The sequence below is a fragment of the Drosophila virilis genome, unplaced genomic scaffold (genome assembly GCF_030788295.1).
Source record: "Drosophila virilis strain 15010-1051.87 unplaced genomic scaffold, Dvir_AGI_RSII-ME tig00001906, whole genome shotgun sequence".
Taxonomy (NCBI): domain Eukaryota; kingdom Metazoa; phylum Arthropoda; class Insecta; order Diptera; family Drosophilidae; genus Drosophila; species Drosophila virilis.
Genome location: NW_027212868.1, coordinates 148,676 through 169,295, shown reverse-complemented (window position 1 = coordinate 169,295; position 20,620 = coordinate 148,676). Strand labels below are relative to the sequence as shown.

The 20,620-nt window shown below is 38.2% G+C and overlaps 1 protein-coding gene across 1 annotated transcript in view; it reads right to left on the bottom strand.

Moving 5' to 3' along the window:
* The window catches only part of kl-5 (male fertility factor kl5), a 336,420-nt gene that overhangs the window by 212,661 nt on the left and 103,139 nt on the right, over positions 1-20,620 (bottom strand). The window contains exon 4 of the mRNA XM_070211050.1: positions 4,831-7,638. Within this exon, the coding sequence (XP_070067151.1) occupies positions 4,831-7,638 (2,808 nt within the window). The remainder of the gene's footprint in view (positions 1-4,830; positions 7,639-20,620) is intronic.

Here is a 20,620-nt window from a genome sequence, read left to right as displayed (position 1 = left end):
TGAACTTCAACACAAAGTAATTATTATTTCGCATTATTAAATTCTTAACTTAATAAATAACTTAAACTGGTGGAATCTCTTCAACATCGGAGGTCACCTTTAACTCTCGACAAGGTTGAACTCTGGTAACTCGCGCGTAAATGCATGTACATTGTATGTATGTATGTATACACGTAGTGTGACTGCGTTTTGCATAAACTGGTGCTAGAAAAGTGACTTGAGAGTGGATTGTGACTGTCGTGTAGTGCATTTTTTGTATCTTACTTAGGACACTGATCTTGTTTTACCATCTGGAGCTCCATTTCAATTAAAATCGCAAGTGCATTAATATAATTTTATTTATAGTCTTTTAGAATACTTCATATATCTAGTTCCAACTTTTTATTTATTTCAACGAGAGCGTAGAGACGGTGACGGTTTTAGCCAAATTAAGAGAAATAGTAATAGGCAACGATACCAAGTTCGCAGAGAAGACCTAGTTTTTAGGGCAAACGAGCTGGAACAAAATACTTCTTAAGTAAGGCAACAGAAAAAATTGGCTTATATTTCACGTCGATCGATGCGCAGAGAAGACCCAATCTATCAGGCAAATGAACAGGGACAAAATACTGAAGACCACACGACTCGACGAGCAAATTATCTAGTAAGGCAACAGGAGCAATTGGCAGATACTTCGAGTCGATCGAGACGCAGACAAGACCCAGCTTTTAGGGCATACCAACAGGGACAAAATACTGAAGACCACTCGACTCGAGGAGCTATTCACCAGTAAGGCAATAGGAGCAATTGGCTGATACTTCGGGTCGATCGAGATGCAAAATACTGAAGACCACTCGACTCGACGAGCTAATTCTCCAGTAAGACAACGGAAGCAATTGGCTTATACTTCGCGGTAATTGAGAGGCAAACACGACCCTATCTATCGGGCAAACGAACAGAGACAAAATACTGAAAACCTCTCGACTCGACAAGCTTAATCCCCAGTAAGGCAACAGGAGCAATTGGCTGATAATACGCGTCGATCGGGACGCAGACAAGACCCAATCTAGCTGGAAAACGAACAGGGGCAAAATACAGAAGACCACTCGAGACGTAGACAGGAGCTCGGCGAACTCGCCATCGACAAAATGTGGAACGATTACTTTTAGAAAGAGGGATAGGAATCAAAGATCACAGGTTAGAGAAAATCCGATTCGTAGGATTATTGAGGAAGCAAGAAATACAAGTGCAAGGCGAAGTGCTCGTAGTCAAGCACGACAAGAAGCCTTTGATGCCAATAGAAGTTTGACCAATCGTGTTAGCCAGTATAGAAGTAATACAGGTATTAGAACAGCAGAGAATAGGCGCAATGCTACCAGGAACAGGGGTGAACGTGCGAATTTTTTTTCCAAAGGATACAATCTCTCCAGCTATTAGAAGTAACTAAGATGGTATGATAGCTGCATTCAATATAACAGTTAAGCAGGTTCCTGATCAGGTTTGCCTTTGTTGCAAAGGTGGAGGCTATCGAACGCAAGAGTAGTGCCGAAGTAAGCCTTTACAGAAAAGACTGATTTCCAATCGCCTTTTTGACATGATTATTAAGTCTCAAGATTATGGCCGACAAAATGCAATGGAAGAAGCAATGGTCAATGTACCAATTCCTGTGGCCAATGTTGTTACGTCCCTTCGAGGGCATTTAATGAGAGCGAGGTAGTGTAAATTCATCTCAAATGTAGGATAAAATAAAGTCATGATATCATGGCTGAAACTATTAGGCCTTCTAAAGTTGCTAATGCAATAAAATTTCGAGTCAACACTAAGCTTTATAGAAACCTTTTCGTCCTTTTCGTCTGACGAAGTTCCGTTTGTTGCATCTGATAAGGTAGGGACTTGGTATCGCGGTTAGTGGCAAGATCTGCTCAAGCCTTCATAGAAGACGACATTTACGCAGGAGCCCAAGAAACTTTCCTGTCGAAAATTATGACATGGAAAGAATAGCTAGTTACCTGATCGAAGATTGTGATTCAGAGGAGCTGAACTACTATTGGACAACTATTTTTGCTGGCATTAACAGAGTGTGTCCAGAAAGTTTAACAGCCATCGCTAGGTCAGAACTTAGAAACAGATAGGAGAGGGGTTGCAGAACAGATAAATTTCTCAATTTTAAAATATTGGAAATGATTAATAAAATTAGCAGATCCATTTGCTACGTAAGCATAGCGCCACTCGAGGCATTACGGAAGCACAAGTCCTTAATAAGGAGTATTTAGAAATTTTGCATGCACATTTAGTTGCTTCTGTTGTTTTTATTGATTTGATTTTAAATAAAGTAAATAGAGCTTTTTAGTTTTGTTTTTTTTCCACCTTAGATTAATAAATAAGTTTTTGTCAGTGTTTCTTGTGAGTGTTTTTTTCAGATTTAATTTACTTTACTTGAAATATATAGATTTAAAAAAGCGTAATGATTCAAAGGAGAAAATCGGAGAGAATAGCTTAATTGAAAAAAGAGGCAGAAGCGAGCGGAGCGGACATCTTATCCCATGCCCCACTTCGGAACTTATTGCCGGACGTTTGTGAAAGGCCGAGAATACGGTTGGGCAGCGTAGGGGACGTGAATAGGCTCTATCCGGTTGCGCCTTATACCCACGTTCGTCGTGGTGGATCGGCGATTCCCGTTTTTCCCGGGATCGTGAGCCTCTTCCACCCCCGTGACTGCCACGCCAGGGATAAACGGCTGCGGACGCCCGTATGATTACGAGCTCCTACGATCAGGCTCAGACTTGTGGCGAGGTCGTCGTTCGTGAACTGAGACTCCAGGCGAATGGCTGCCCTCCTGCACGTAGGTGGAAACCGCCTACGCAGCTCTTCCCGCGCCCTTCCTTTTCCAGCCCAAACTCCTTGCTCAGCTGGTGGATCCAACGAACGCATACCCCCGGCATTTCGCACTCACCTGATTCCATTTTAAACTTTCCGCTCACTCTTGGTTTTTTTTTTCTTCAATTTTTTTTGTTGGGTTCTCCACCAAAAAATAAAACAAAATAACTTACTGATTATTGTCAATAATTATTATTATCTCTTTTGTTTATTGTTGTTTAAAAAAACTCCACCAATTATTGACAATTGTTAAAATTCTGATTCTTTATGGATTTATTTTATTTCTTTTAATATATAGTTTATAATTTTTTTTATTTATTTTTTTTTTTCGGTCACGCAACCAAACAAAAATAAACAAAATCCGTCACTTTCTGTTCCCTCAACTTTAACTTCTCGTTCCTTCAACTTGTCTTACACTTCGTTATTTTATAGTTCACTCATTACTTATGTTGTACTTACGAATTCAACTTTTCACCGCATGCGAGTTGAATTCGTCCCACTGTACAGCCTCTGTCGTGACGCCTTAACGGCCCTTCGACGCCGACGTCGGCTGCGGCACACGTGTATAAGCGTGGTCTCGCTGTACCGTCTGGCGCGCGCGCTGTACATTTTCGATAGCCATTATTTTTCCAATGTTCACTCTGTGTGCTCGATTCTGTTCACATTTTTGGTCGTCTAGATTGTGCGGGTGTTCATTTCTGCCTAGCACAGGGTATTCTATTCTTTGCATTTTCCTAATTGCGATGTATTGCTTGGCCACGCACGGTTTCCGGGGGCGACCGGCGGTTAAATTCAAACTTAATTCGAACCGGGCTCGTTGCCCTTAACTAGCTTCAAAGCATCGGCAACTAGCCTTAACTGTTCTTATTACTAATACAATGCTTATATACTAAACAATGCTTATACCATATAATTATCATTATGAATTGTGGGGTGGCTACCTTAGTGGCCGCCTCACAAACTAATAAATGCCGAGTTTGGTCAAAATATCTTGAAAAACAAAATGTTTTTACATACAACTTAATTTTCGACCGATCGTTCCTATGGCAGCTATATGATATAGTGGTCCGATCCAGCTGGTTTTGGCATATGTGCTGCGTGCAACAGAAAGAGGGACTTCTACAAAGTTTTATTAAGATAGCTTTAAAACTGAGAGACTAGTTCGCATGGAAACAGACAGACAGACATGGCTTTGACTCGGCTGTTGATGCTGATCAAGAATATATATACTTTATGGGGTCGGAGATGTCTCCTTCTAAGCGTTACACATTTCACGACAAAATTATAATACCCTCTGCACGGGTATAAAAATAAATACTGACAATGGCTCAGACGACGAAGTCAGCGTCGGCATAAAAAATGGCAGCAGTAACTACAATTTCGTTAGGGCAGACGAACTACTTGTGGCACAAGGTTGACATAGAGTTATATGCAGTGGAAGGCATGGCGAACCAAGAAGCAGTATAATATTCCTTGAGCTGTGGAAAGGCGCAACATACCAGTCTGTACATCCTAATAGGAGGCCATCAGCTGTTCCGAAGCTGCACTGTGGCGTAAGGCAATAAACAGAGTGTATGACCTTCTGATGTTGAATAGAACGTGGAAAATTAAGGAATTGTCACAAATTCAATGCGCAATTGGCTGAAAATGGAGAATGTTTGAATAGAGCGTTACAGGCACGGCTTTTAGCGAAGGGATGTCCACAGATACAGGGTGTGAACCCCACAGTGCACAAATGGTTCAACATGTAACGAAGCTGCGTTACAAAGAGTGCCAGCCGACTCTTGTGGGATACGTGGACTGGGTGATCGTCGGGCTAATACTGGATGTGTTGGTCCTAGCTGAAGGTCCTAACTCATGGAAGTCGGAGAAACAGAAAAGAATCCGAGTATATAGCATTATCTATCGCATGCAAGCAGGCAGTAGCATTACGACAATTCATTGTAGAGATAGGATATGATATGTACAACTTACCCTCAAAGCGCCAGCAACAACAAGTACGGATTTTATTGCACGCAATCCCCAATCATAATGATCTTGTTTAGAAAGAAGCTCTCTGCATAGTGTATAAAGAGTAATAAATTTTCTTGCCAACAAGCGTGCCTCCTGAAATCCCTCGGCCACCAACATAATTTCACTTATAAGAGCAAAATCGGGGACTACCATAGCACAAGGACGATAAAGGGCTTTTAAATTTTCCGGCAGCTCTGCACGACCAGCGTATCCTGGATTCATAGTTATAAACACACCAACAGTAGCTCTCAAGGCGATATATTCGCCTAAGAAGCTGAAGGTTGTTTTTTTAGCTTTTATAGCATCCTGCATACACTTCACCTGAACAGCTACAACGGATAACACTTCAACTGATATTCTATTAAATTCATCAAAGCAACCCCAAGCTCCAGTTTGCGCAAGACCCTTATGAATGTTGCCAATTGATTTATAGTCCATTTGTTCAGAGCAATTAAATACGTACACCATCATGCCTAAAGCACGCCCTAAGTCCTTGGTTGTTTCAGTTTTTCCAGTTCCGGCGGGCCCTGCTGGAGCACCACCCATAACAAGATGTAGAGACTGAGTTAGTGTAATGTAGCAGCGATCTGTTAGCGGAGTAATTACAAGACGTGGAGTGTTACCAAGATACTCATAGTCGTAACGGAACTGAGCATCACAAATATTAGCAAAGCAATCATCAATTTTGCTGTCCCAACGATGGCGCAATTGACTTTGCCATTGAAACGCCGTCTGTACCTCTATTTTTTTTGATATTATAGTAGACACAACGTCACGACTATGGACATCGATGGTACAGACGGTCATGACCTTCTGCCGCTCTGCCGCTGTAAGATCTCCCAACAAAAGTATAATTAGGTTATTCAGTTGATTCACTTGCTTCCTATTATAATCCTTAAGGGCATTTTCATACCGCAGCTGTACTTTAGCAAATGCATCATTTGTTTCAGCTGTCCACATGATTTGCGTGCCGACCAAGGCTGGCTGAGCTGGCCATTCAAATATCCAAACATGACGTGGCTTATGATCATATTGAGTTAAAGAACGTCTCAGCTGATCTCGAAGCGTCTCCCGCATTTTATCGGTCACTCGATTTAGCCAAACCTCAACTTTACCACTGCAATCACAATTTTGCAAAAAAGGAACATATTCTTCTAGCTCCTTGGCTACCATACCTCCTGCTTGTCTCGTACCAGCTATGAGATTAAGTTTTCCAATAGAATCGTATAACTTAGTCAAATGACGCGATACCATTGCAGGATTATTCCCATTTGATAAAATATCTAACAAATCTGCCGATGAAACAAAATAAAACCGAGGGTAAGATAGTCGTTTTGTCTCCAAATAATCGTTAAGTGCTTTCTCACATAGTAGCAGCATTTTAAGCAATGTTTCCAAATGTTCGTAGAGTTTGCTACCAGAACGATTAGTTGATCGAACAACATTACGATCAGAGTTCATTTGAGCCAACAAAGCTCGAAATTCTCTATCAATAAAGTCAAATCGCTTAGAATCTTCAGGCAATTGTGATCGTATGTCCTCAGAGCCTATGAAAATGCTTTCCAGATACTGCCATTTTCGCTGAACTTCAAACCAAGAGCCAATGATTTGATCTGCGTTTGATAGTTTCTGTTGCCAGGATGACACTTCTTGCAGAAAAAAAGTTACATATTTTGATGAGGTCATATTTTGTAACTGAGCTTGATGGTCTTCTAGAGTCTCAATCATTTCTTCAGATGCTTTCAATAATTTAATACCAGTGCGTTCGTGTACTTCTATACCAAATTCCATGCCAGCCCAGGCTGCTGCTATATCTCGTAGTTGCTTTTCCATGTTCATTTCTTTAACCGATTTATCAACAATATTTTTAACCTCTTCCTCGTATTCATGCAAATTTAGATCAATAAGATACTTTAAAGTCGTTGAATCGTCCATGCTGAATTTTACCTTAGTGGTCTGCATCAGCTCTACCCAATGGCGATCCCGTATTGCAGGGTTTTGAAGTTCTGTGACTGCACGTAGAGATGTCATCAGATTTTTTAATGACGCCTCCATGAATATAAATGGTTCCCAGCTACGCATTGCTGGGTCTAAGCCTCGCAACTCTCTTCCAAACTTCTTACACTCTTGATCCATTGCTTCAATATCAATCTTTTTCCATGGTGTTTTTTTCCAATCATTTATAGTAGATTCGATTGAAATAGCAAAGTCCCACATTATTTTAACAAGTTTGAGATCGTTGCGACAAAGTTCAATCTTCGTAGGATCGGGGCCTTGTAACTCAAAAAGAATTGCAGACTCAGTAAGAGTTTGTTGCCGTTCTTCTAATTCAACAATTTCTAAATCTGTTTCGTCAATGAGATCATAGCAATTAGGACACGGAACATTTAAAAATTTCTTTCGCATAAATTTTTTTCGATATGTGTTTGCCATATTGTTGCAGAGCAATATGCGTTTTTCTATTTGGTCCACCTGGTAGCTTTGTATGGGTGCAATAAGCTGTTTTGTCATAGCCGCTTGCCGCTTTATTTTTAGCCATGCATCTGGCAATTCGTTAAGTTGTAAAAGCTCTGTGTCTTTAAATTCGTATCCATACTTTCTGAGCAGGTTTACGATATCTCTAAGAGGTTCAAACATATTGTCGAAGACAAATTGCTTTTCATTTATTTGGTTTAATACAGAGAGTATCTTAACTAAGCCATCAAAGTCATCTCTTTTTAATTCCATTTTTAGCACAACCTTGGCTTCGTCTATGAAATCTTGCAGTTCCTGAAATATAAATATAGATTATTAGCAGTAATACAATAGAACTTCCTATCCTATAGATAGATAATATAATTAAAACACTCACACCCACAACATATACTATAAGTACCATACACTCACATATCCTAATCTCTATATATAAAACTGTTTGAGTGACTAATTGGTGATCAACGCACAGCCCAAACCGTAAGAGCTAGGAAGCTGAAATTTTCACAATAGTTTCCTTAAATGATGAAATTGGCCTCAAACTCAATTTCAAAGTAATTTGTTCAAACTCACTTTTGGTGGGTGACGTTTCGCGCTCAAATTTACTTTCAAGGCTCTATATGAAAAATCATTTTCGCAAAATTTAAACTCATTCGGTAGAAATGCGATTCAAAGATTTTGTGTGGCGAAGTTTTAAATGGTGTCCGATTTGCTTTAAACTTATTTTCAAAGCTCAATATAAGAATATATTGAATACGTGTTTCAGCGATTTGGGAATTCCACTCGAAACAGTGGTAAAATGACGAAGAACGTTTGTATGACAGTAGTTTGTTTACTCAGTTTCAAAATCATTTTCAAAGCTATTCGAGAAGATTGATTTTATAACATAAATGCATAAAATAACATAATAACAAATAACATATATATGTCCACAGTACCTATTGCCAACTCCCTAGACATAAGCCCTAGCAACTTAGCGCTCCACATATGTACCACGAGAGACCCCAATTTGTAAAAATGATTCCTAGAGCCCCAAAATCATATATATATCATTTTTCAAATCATAAAATGAATATTGCTATCGTTATTATTACATCGTTTGCTCTGAAAATTTAAAGAGCACTCATCTATTTAAATATTATATATTTATTATAGTAGCTCAATGTTTAAATACGATACTTGAAGTTTGCTAAGTTATTTGGATTGAGATTATTTCAACATAAGCTTTATGGAAAAACATTAAGCCTGCGTCATTGTGGAAGTAAATTACGTAGGCATTCTTAACTCATTTCCTTAGCGTGTTCATGGTTCATTTCCTGGTAAATTTTAATTATACCCTGAACCATTAAAAATGGGTATAAGGGTATATTGTATTTGTGCAAAATCCAAATGTATGTAACAGGCAGAAGGAAGCATCTCCGACCCTATAAAGTACTTATATTCTTGATCAGCACCAATAGCCGAGTCGATCTTGCCATGACCGTCTGTCTGTCCGTTCGTTCGTCCGTTCGTTGGCACGAGGCTTCCGAGTCGCCAGCCAATTGACTAATCAATTTTGGAAGAGATGGTTGAGCGAGTATCTGCCCACACTCACCAGACGTACTAAGTGGTTCCAACCGCCTATCGAACTAACATCAGTCGACGACATCGTCATAATAGTGGGGGATGTTGCCAAACGAAACTGTTAGACAAGAGTAGTGGTAGTCGACGTTTACCGTTTAAAAGACGGCCAGGTTCGAGGCGCCGTGGTTCGAACCGCCAATGGAATTATTACTCGTGAAAATGTCTATTGTCACTAAGTCCTACTGGGTATCGCATTTTTCTGTAAGCAGCGCTCGCTTCTTACGTTGTAAGTGCACCGTTAGAATTAGTTTGTATATACAGAAGTCGATATCTGCACAATTGCCTTTTCGTCGGGGCTTACTTTCATTAAATAATGAAAGATAATAAATATTTCAGCAATCGTACGTAGCGAATTAAATCGTATCGTATCGTACATCGAATCGAATGTTGATTTTCTTTTCGACGTTTTGCCGTTCTATTACTCGACTGAGTTCGTTTGCTTGTACGCTTTTTTCTGCTATAATATTCATTTTACATTCCAATTCCTCCTTATCTCGTTGGTAGAATGTGCCGATCAGGAATTTATAAATTGTTCCCATAAAGTTAGCAATACCGCTTTTGCTGCGTTTTGCTATTATCATGCCATTCATTTCCTTTTCTAATTTTTCTATTAAGTATCTTATCTGATAGTATGTCTCATATTCTTCAGCTTGTTTTATTATTTTGTTATAAGTTTGTTCTGTTGTAGTTATATTAACAGACAGATAATGGTATTCGTAGTTTACGGGTTAGTGTATTACTCCTGTCTTAAAGATTAGGTAGCAATTTTTAGCTTGGGTTGGGTTGGTTTCTAAGCTCTAGAGGTGGATTTCACGGTCGAAAGTGCTTATTACGAAAAACAGTATATACTCTGAGTTCAAGTTGGGTTTTTTTGTCCAGGTGATCTGAAATAATCTTAACTGCATATATTAATTTTCTTTTTCTTCTTAAATTTATATTTGTAATGTGTGCTCTTTCTACCTTTGTTTCTTCGTAATGCCTTTCGTCTATTTGTATGAGGTTTCCTGTTTTCTGGCATGCGGTGGTAAAGGGTTTTTAGGTATTAGCAAGAGTGGGCCGTTATATTCGGATACAAATGATTCAACGATTTTCGTGCGTTTAATTTATCTTCTTGTGATTTAATATCTTGGTATGTATGTAAACAAGCACCTCGTCTTTTAATCCCAACTTTTGTTTATATAGTTATTTGTAGCGTCAGAAAATGTCACAATATTTAGTGCAAAGTGACTATATTGACTATAATCATAGCAAATTGTTGGGGAAAGTTTTTATTTAATTTTCCTAATACTTAATTTTGAAGAATCTCGTATATACTGATGGGTTCAATAGAAATATTTTTAAAGTCTTCTATATCATTGGTATTTGTGGTGTCAAATGTAAGTGTTTGTTGGATCTGTAATACACGCTCCAATAAATACAGCATTTCTTATACCCTTGCAGAGAATATTATAAGTTTGTCGTGAAATGTGTAACGCATAGAAGGAGACATCTCCGACCCCATAAAGTTTATAAATTCTTTATCAGCATCAACCGCCGAGTCGATGTCCGTCTGTCCGTCTGACTGTCTGTCCGTATGTATGAACGCAAGGATCTCAGAACCTGTAAGAGCTAGAGCTGCCAACTGAAAGTGTTTAACTGTAGTTATTACTGTTGGTCAGACTCTGCTGTAGTTTTGGCTTGGACTTGCAATGATGCTTTCAAATTCAATATTTTCGTTGCCAATCGTGTCGCAGCCATCCAAGAGCTCACCACTGGCATTGAATGGCATCATATTCCCACTGAATTAAGCCCGGCGGATATAATTTCACGAGGAGCGCTGCCCAGTGAGCTTTCTAGGTTTCTCAGAAAATAAAAGGAAGACTGGCCTGCCTCCTGTGTACCTGTCGAATCCTTGCCAGAGCTCCGACACAAGGAACTGCAGGGCAACCTTATTTACATGTTTGTAAATCGAATCCGAGAGCTAACAGGTAGCCACCTGCATCATGGCACACATCTGTTGCTGCGGTCTGTGCAAATGGCTACTCTTGGCGATGACTACAAGGCACTGATGGAAGGAAGGCCCGTCAAACGGTCTAGCTCAATGGCTTCTCTCGCGCCATTTTTTGACGACTTCGGCTTACTCCGCATCAGTGGACGGTTGAAAAATTCGTCGTTGGACTTCTCAGCGCGACATCCGATTATATTGCCTCGCCAGCGTCCTGTGACCCGAGCAATAATAATCCACTTTCATAAACGGAATTTACATGGTGGACCTCGCGCCGTATTGGCTACGATTCGGCTCCAATACTGGCCCATTGGCGGTCGTAAAACAGAGGCAGAGCATATAATGGCAGATCTACCAGCTGATCGTCTCGACACATCGTATCATTTTATGGTCACTGGCGTTGATTACTGTGGACCATTCTTCTACAAAAGCGAAGTCTGCAACAGGCCTCCCGTGAAATGCTACATTAGCCTGTTCATATGCTTCGCTACAAAGGCAGTACACTTAGAGCTTGTGAACGATTTCTCTAAAATACCGTTTCTAAACACCCTAAAACGGTTCATCCTGACTCGCACTCGAACTTCAAGGATCTGGTCTGGCAATGCGACAAACTTCGTAGGCGCTAAGAATGAGCTGGCAGATCTGAGCCGCCTGTTCCTGAGTGACGACCATGTCAAAGCTGTTCACGAGTTTTGCCTATCCGACTAAATTGAATGGTCGTTCATCCCTCCTCTCTCTCCACACATTGGCGGGTTATGGGAAGCCGCTGTGAAGACTGCGAAGCACCATTTTTTATCGCTCTGCCGGCCCTCCCATCTTGTACTTCGATTCGCTGCGCACGCTCGTCTGCCACATCACGGCAATTATTAATTCTCGTCCATTACTTCCACTTTCAGAACATCCCGATGATCTTGAAGTCTTGACACCCGCACACTTTCTGGGTACAGCGCCATCTTCGTCATACATTGAGCCTGATCTAAGGAAGCTTAATTTCAATCGGCTTAGCTATTTTCAGCGCGTCACATACCTCAACAGCACTCCAAATGGCGCACTCCTCAGCCAGGATTTTCCGTCAACGATGTCGTCCTTATAAAGGATGAGAACCTACCGCCGCTTAAGAGGCCATTAGCTAGAGTTCTAGAGCTGATCTCGGGATCTGATAGGGTATCTAGAGTTGCATATAGATAACAGCGACGGCTTTTTCCAGTAACAGCAGAAGACAATAAACTTAATTACAACCTAAGAGCAAATTATGTTTGTTCTTTGTCAGTTGATGCCTACTCTCTTCATCGGCCCTTTGCCTTCTGCATTGACGCCCACTGCCCATCATTCTGAGCGGAGCTCAATTTAGTTCGTTTTGCATATAGTTTTAGTTTTTCGTTTGATCGCAAGCAAGGCACAACTATTTCGAGTTGAGTGCCGAGCAATATTATAACATTTCGTAAATTATAATAAGTGCTCTGTGCGGCAAATAAATACATTTGAAACAAAATATAAAACTACGAATTTCGTTGTACACATAGCAGTGCTAATTAATTAGTTGCAAAAAGGATTGTAGTTACTCAAAGGGAAGAACTACACTCCTTGAGTAGACAACTAGGAATATGGTCCGGCCCAAGAGAGTAAGAAGATTTTAAAGGGCTTATAGCTAATAGGAGAAAGGAGTGTGATATAATGGGAGGAGGTATAGAGCTAGCGGAATAAATAGTATAAGGGTAAGAATAAGTATTAATACAGACTGAAGAGTAAGTTGATTGGAAAAAATTAGTTTATGGTGACATAAAAAAAATTAATGGTAATATTCATATGACCCGAGTCTCATATAGGAAGACCAATCGGCTGCATAAATAAGCTGATTCAGCAGAGAATAATTTCCTTTGCGAAAGCAACAGCGGGGCTTATTGGCTGATGAGCACGAAATGAAACACGAACTAACAAATACAAGGGCAAATGTTCTATTCAAATGAATTCAAGAAATTGAATTGATTTGAAATAACGAAAGATCAAGCATGCAGTCTATAAAATCGTGCTGTGATGAGGGCACTAAATAAAAAAACTTGAGCATTGCAATCTCTTAAATAGCATGAAAGACATCCTCAGGAAGAGATAAAAGAGGGGACCTACACACATTAGAAATAAGGTAGTCGTTAACAAATACAAGGTCAAGTGTTCTATTCAAATAATTCGAAATTGAATTGATTTGAAACAACGAAAGATCAAGCATGCAGTCTATAAAATCGTGCTCTGAGGGCAATAAATAAAAAAATTGAGCATTGCAATCTCTAAAATAGCATGAAAGACATCCTCAGGAAGAGATAAAAGACCTACACACATTAGAAATAAGGTAGTCGTTAACAAATACAAGCTCAAGTGTTATATTCAAATGATTAGAATTGAATTGATTTGAAACAACGAAAGATCAAGCATGCAGTCTAAAAAAGCGTGGTGTGCTGAGGGCACTAAATAATTTTCAGCAGTGAATAATGACCAAGAGATGTTCGGCAAATTAAAATCACCCAACACCATTAATAGGTCATTATCACGCACGTGAGAAGAAGCTTCTTTAATACAAGTAATATGATTCATATAAACTTGAATATCAGAAGAAGGTGGGACATAAGAGCATGTTACATAGATATTCCGTGTAGGAAAAGACACGTTAACTGAGACAATCTCAGCGTCAGTAGGCGTAGTAAAACAGAAAAGTTCAGCGTCAGTAGGCGTAGTAGGCGTAGGCGTAGTAAAACAGAATAGTTCAGACTGGAGAGTGGTTTTAACGGCAATTAACACCCCACCACCTCGAGTCGGCCGATCATTTCAAAACAAAATAGTCATTCGGTAAAATCTCAATATCAGATATGGTTGAGTTTAACCATGTTTCTGAAAATGCTATTATATCCGAATCGAAGGAAGAGCTGGCCATGAAAAAATTTTTAAGCGTTGAAATGAGACCTCTGATAATTAATAAAGATTTGTTCAGAAGATGAAGCTAGTTTTTTGGGTCAGAAATGGTACCCTGTATTGAAGGGACTGAAAGGGTGACAGGCTGGTTACGGTTTTTAGGCTTGAACTCGTGAACAATCATGTGTGGAGGCCAAAATTTGGGATCACAAATGATTGGGAACATATCATGTAAAACATTTATTTTGAATGATGATATTTCACGAAGGGTGGAGAAATTAAATTTGGTTATTGACACGCTAGCAGAAGATTTGCTAACAATATAGGCTGCCAATGACTCAGAAGTGGTGTCCGACGAAAGCCGAGACACAAAAACTTGCCTACGAGGGGCAACTACCGTTAAAGTAGGCGCTGATGGGGCTGTAGGTAATACAGGAGTTGGAGGAGCTAAAGAGGCACAATGATTGTTTTTAACAATCGGGGCAAGATTGCGTGCAGGTCTACCTTTGCGGCCAGGAGCTGACGGGGCTGAGGCAGTTTGATTAACTGAGACGGGATCAGGTACGGGCTCTACTGGGACTAGTGCAGGGGTTGAAACAGGAGACAGTCGCTCACAACATTGGAGATACATCCAAGTTACTAGGAAGGGACAAGAAAGTCGTAGGTGTCTGAACAGACGTAGAGGGCAATTGCAAAAGTTGAGGCTTCAACCGGCGATTGGTTGGGGACTCAAATTTATATTTGCCAAGCAACTCGAAACTCGAGTCAAAATTACTCGAGAGCTGCTTAGTCACATTATTTAATTTTAAGAATTGATTTCTCACAGAATTATACATTCTGGAGAAATCAATTTGCTTGTCGATGCACTCTGGGCACGACCAACGCAAGCCAGCGCAGCCGGAACAGAGAATTGAAGACGCCCTAGCAGAAAAGGAGAATCTATGTCGCCAATAATGAACTTATGTAGAAGGACAACACCCATAATTGTCCTACGGTTGATTAACGAAGGTTGAGAAGAAGCAGTCTGCTGGAGTAGGACGGCAACCGAAGATTAGGGTCCCAATTTAAACCGCGTAAGGCAAAAAGCAGAAATTGCTTCTGAACAGATTCAATACGATCCTGGCTGTTGATTTACTGTGAAGACCAGATGCAAGAGCAGTATTCAAGGATAGGGCGAACAAGAGAGATGTACAGAAGTTTTGTTATAAAAGGATCGTTAAACTCTTTAGACCATCGTTTAATGAATCCAAGTACACCTTTTGCCTCATTAACAATGGTATCTATATGAAGATTGAAACAGAGTTTCGAATCAAAAATAACGCCTAGATCTTTAACTGTTAGTATGCGTTGCAAAGGGATATTGTCGATTGTATAACTGACAAGATAAGGTGTAGTACGATTAAAAGTCATAAACATACACTTTGAACAATGTAGATGCAATTGATTGGCCGAACACCAAAGTTGCATAGCGTTCAAATCGTCTTGTAGACGAGAATGATGTAGGGGGTTAGTGTATGATAGAAAAAGTTTGACATCGTCCGCATACATGAGTACACGGGCATGTGATATAACAGAGGGAAGATCATTTATAAAAAGTGTGAAGAGTAAAGGTCCAAGATGACTACCTTGAGGAACACCAGAAGTAACGTGAACCCTTTTAGAGGTAGTCAACCTCAGTATTACTCTTTGGGTCCTACCTTTTAAATAAGAATTAATCCAATGTAAAAGGGACAGAGGGAAACCTATTCGGTCAAGTTTAAAAAGTAAAATGTCATGGTGCACAGAGTCAAACGCCTTACTGAAGTCAGTGTAAATGACATCAGTTTGCATTTTCGAAAGGAAAGCATCATTTACCAAGGAAGTAAACTCAAGCAGATTGGTCGTAGTTGACCGATTCTTTACGAATCCATGTTGAACAGGGGAAACAACTGATTTGCAGAAATGCTGCAAATTCGAAGTGATTATTTTTTCAAATAATTTAGGAATAGCAGACAGTTTTGCAATGCCCCTGTAATTTTGTATATCAGACTTCCCACCTTTCTTGTGAAGAGGAATGATATAAGATTCTTTCCAAAGAGATGGAAAGACAGAAGTTTCAAGGGATGGATTAAAAAGCTTTAGCAATGGATAGAAAAGGGAAGAACTACACTCCATGAGTAGACAACTAGGAAGAGTAAGAAGATTTTAGAGAGTTTATAGCTAATAGGAGAGAGGACTGTGAAATAATGGGCGGAGGTATAGAACTAGCGGAGGAAACAGTATAAGGGTAAGAATTAGTATTAGGACAGACTGAAGAGTAAGTTGATTGGAAAAAATTACCAAAGAGGTTAGCAGAATCAGTGTCATTGCTAGCTTTATCCATCCCAAGAAAAAAAGAAGATGGCAAACTTGAAGATTTACGCTTCAAGTTTACAAAATTATAAAACTGTCTCGGATTTTGGGCGAATTGCCTTTTACAACGAATTAGATAATTCTCATAGCATTGAGAATTAAGAAGAAAGAAGTTCTATTTGGCTATGGAATATTTAGCCAAGTCTGTACACGAACCAGACTTTTTAAACTTTTTAAAAAATTGAGATTTTACATTTTGTGGATGTGATAATCTGGGAGTAAGCCAGGGTGGTTTTGAAAAAGTAGTCGAAGGAATTGACTTAGGAATACACACATCTAAGAGGGAGTTTAGGGTGATATAAAAAAAATTAATGGCTGTATTCATATCAACTGAGTCATATAAGAAAGACCAATCGGTTGAAAAAATAAGCTGATTCAGCAAAGAATAATTTCCTTTGCGAAAGCAATAGCGGGGCTTATTGGCTGATGACCACGAAATGAAAGGATTACAATTTAGCATTGCAATCTCTAAAGTTGGATGATAGACATCCTCAGGAAGATATAAAGGAGGGGACCTAGACACATTAGAAATAAGGTAGTCGTTAACAAATACAAGGTCAAGTGTTCTATTCATATGATTAGAAATTGAATTGATTTGAAACAACGAAAGATCAAGCATGCAGTCTAAAAAATCGTGCTGTGCTGAGGGCACTAGATAATTTTCAGCAGTGAATAATGACCAAGATATATTCGGCAAATTAAAATCACCCAACACCATAAATAGGTCATTATCACCCACGTGTGAAGAAACTTCTTTAATACAAGTAATATGTTTCATATAAGCTTGAATATCAGAAGAAGGAGGCACATAAGAGCATGTTATATAGATATTCCGTGTAGGAAGACAGCTTAGCTGAGACAATCTCAGCGACCGAAGGCGTACTAAAACATAAAAGTTCTGACTGGAGAGTGGCTTTAACGGCACAATCAAAAAGTAAGCAGAGAACACACGCACCAACAAGTGTATGCACAGGGGAGCACCAAAGCAAAAGAATCAAAACCGGCATTAACAACAACTCGGAACTGACACCGCGCTTTATAAATGCAATAATTAACAGACTTAGGCTGCACACCAGGAAACACTGCAGAATTTATAAAAGCTTTTTAAATAAATCACCGAAAAAAACAAAATTTTGAAATAAAAAGCAGGATTAAAGTTCAAAACTATATATAAATCTTGGAGCACAAGTAAAACCCACGTCAATCACATTCAACTGAGAAATCTGACGAAGATATCTTGACCAAACTTGGCATTTATTAGTTTTACTATGCTGTCATATAAATGTAAAGACAAGATTATTTCACTCTCTATTTTAGAGCATGAAAAGAGTGGACTTGTTACAATGTCACATTGTCACATTGTTACATTTGTCTATATATTCTGATTCGAATTCATATACGGATATGAATACTCTCTGCCTTTGGAAAATTTGTATGGCTCGCATACCTTGCTGAGGATATTTTAATTTTGTCGTGTATCGTGTAACGCATGGAAGGAGACATCTCCAAGTCCATAAAGTAAGTATATATCCTTGATCAGCATTACAGCCGAGTCCATATTTATTAGTTTTACTATGCTCTTCTTATAAATGCAAAATCCTATTAAGATCGGTACAATATATCATTTAGCTGATATAGGCACGATCGGTCAAATATTAAGTTGTTGTATGGAAAACAATTTTGTCATCCAAGATATCTTGATTCACTGTGCTCCCTTCATTTTTGCAAAATTTTATTTACATCGGGCTACTATATCATATATCTGCCATAGGAACGTTCGGTCGAAAATTAAGTTTTGTTGTATAAAAAACCACTTTGTTTTTCAAGATTTTTTTTATTCTTATTCATTTATTAATGGTCGACAAAACAAATGTCTTCTTCATTATTCAATCGATTTTATACAATGGATAATAGAATTATATGCCAAAAGCCTAGTTAAAGAATACAATTTTCTATAGTTTAGTTTGCCATAGGATCGATCGGTCGATAATTAAGTTTTTGTATAAAAAAGCATTTTGTTTTTCCAGATATCTTCACCAAACTCGATCGGACCACTACATCATATAACTGCCATATGAACGATCGGTCGAAAAATAAGTCTTGTTGTATAAAAAAACACTTTGTTTTTCAAGATATCTTTACCAAACACGGCATTTTTTAGTTTTACTATAGTCATATATCTGAAGAATCCTATTAAGATCGGACCACTATTTCATATAGCTGCCATATGAAAGATCGGTCGATAATTAAGTTGTAGTATGAAAAAACATTTTGTTTTTTAAGATATTTTGACCAAACTCGACACTGATTAGTTTTGCTATATTTGTCATATATATGCAGAATCCCATTAAGATCGGACCACTATATTATATAGCTGCCATGCGAACGATCGGTCGAAAATTAAGTTTTGTTGTATAAAACAACATTTTGTTTTTCTTAACCATAGTCCATAGGATCGATCGGTTGATAATTAAGTTGTTGTATGAAAAAACATTTTGTTTTTTCAGATATCTTGACCAAACTCTGCACTTATTAGTTTTACTTTACTCCTCATATATATATATGCAAAATACTATTAAGAGCGGTCCACCATATCATAAAGCTGCCATAGGATCGAGCGGTCAAAAATTAAGTTTTGTTGTATGAAAAAACAATTGTTTCTTAAGATATTTTGACCCAACTCGACACGTATTAGTTTTACTATATTTGTCATATATATGCAAAATCACTATATCATTAAGCTGCCATAGGAACGATCGGTCGAAAATTAAGTTTTGTTGTATAAAAATACATTTTGTTTTTCTTGACCATAGGCCATAGGATCGATCGGTCAATAATTAAGTTGTATGAAAAAACATTTTGTTTTTTAAGATATCTTGACCAAACTCGGCGTTTATTAGTTTTACTATACTCCTCATATATAGACTAAATCATATTAAGATCGGACCACTCCTGGTCATATAGCTGTGATATGATCGATCGGTCGAAAATTAAGTTGTATGAAAAAATATTTTGTTTTTCAAGATATATTGACCAAACTCGGCATTTATTATTTTAACTATAGTCGTCATATATCTGCAAAGTCCTATTAAGATCGGACCAATATATCATATAGCTGGCATGGGAACGATCTGTCGAAAATAAAATTTTGCTTGTATGAAAAAACATTTGGGTTTTTAAGATATCTTGACCATACTCGGCATTTATCTGCAGAATCCCATTAGGATCGGACCACTTATCATATGTTGTTGTATGAAAAAACATTTTTATTTGTAATAATCTTGACCAAACTCGACACTTATTCGTTTTACTATGTTTGTCATATATATGCAAAATCATATTAAGATCGGATCACTATATCATATAGCTGCCATAGGAACGATCGGTCGAAAATTAAGTTTTGCTGTATAAAAAACATTTTGTTTTTCTTGACCATACGTCATAGGATAGATCGGTCGAAAATTAAGTTGTAGTATGAAAAATAATTTGTTTTTTAAGATATCTTGACCAAACTCGGCATTTATTAGTTTTACTATAGTCGTCATATATCTGCAAAATCCTATTAAGATCGGACTACTATATCTCATAGCTGCCATATGAACGATCGGTCGAAAAATAAGTCTTGTTGTATGAAAAAACATTTGGTTTTTCAAGATATCTTAACCAACCTTGGCATATTTTGGTTTTACTATACTCGTCATATACTTGCAGAATCCCATTAAGATCGGACCACTATATCATATAGCTGCCATATGAACGATCGGTATATAATTAAGTTGTGGTATGACAAAACATTTTGTTTTTTATACTTTTTTATATATGCAAAATCATATTAAGATCGGATCACTATATCATATAGCTGCCTTAGGAACGTTCGATCGTAAGTTAAGTTTTGTTGCTTAAAAAAACATTTTGTTTTTCTTGACCATAGTCCATAGAAACGATCGGTCGATAATTAAGTTGTTGTATGAAAAAACATTTTGTTTTTTAAGATATCTTGACCAAACTCGGCGTTTATTAGTTTTACTATACTCGTCATATATCTCCAGAATCCCATTAAGTTCGGACCACTATATCATATAGCTGCCATATGAACGATCGGTCGATAATTAAGTTGTGGTATGAGAAAACATTTTGCTTTTTCAGATATCTTGACCAAACTCGACACTTATTTGTTTTACTATATTTGTCATATATATGAAAAATCATATTAAGATCGGAACACTATATCATATAGCTGCCATGGGAACGATCGGTGGAAAATTAAGTTTTGTTGTATAAAACAACATTTTGTTTTTCTTGACCATAGGCCATAGAATCGATCGGTCGATAATTAAGTTGTAGTATGAAAAAACAATTTGTTTTTCAAGATATCTTGAC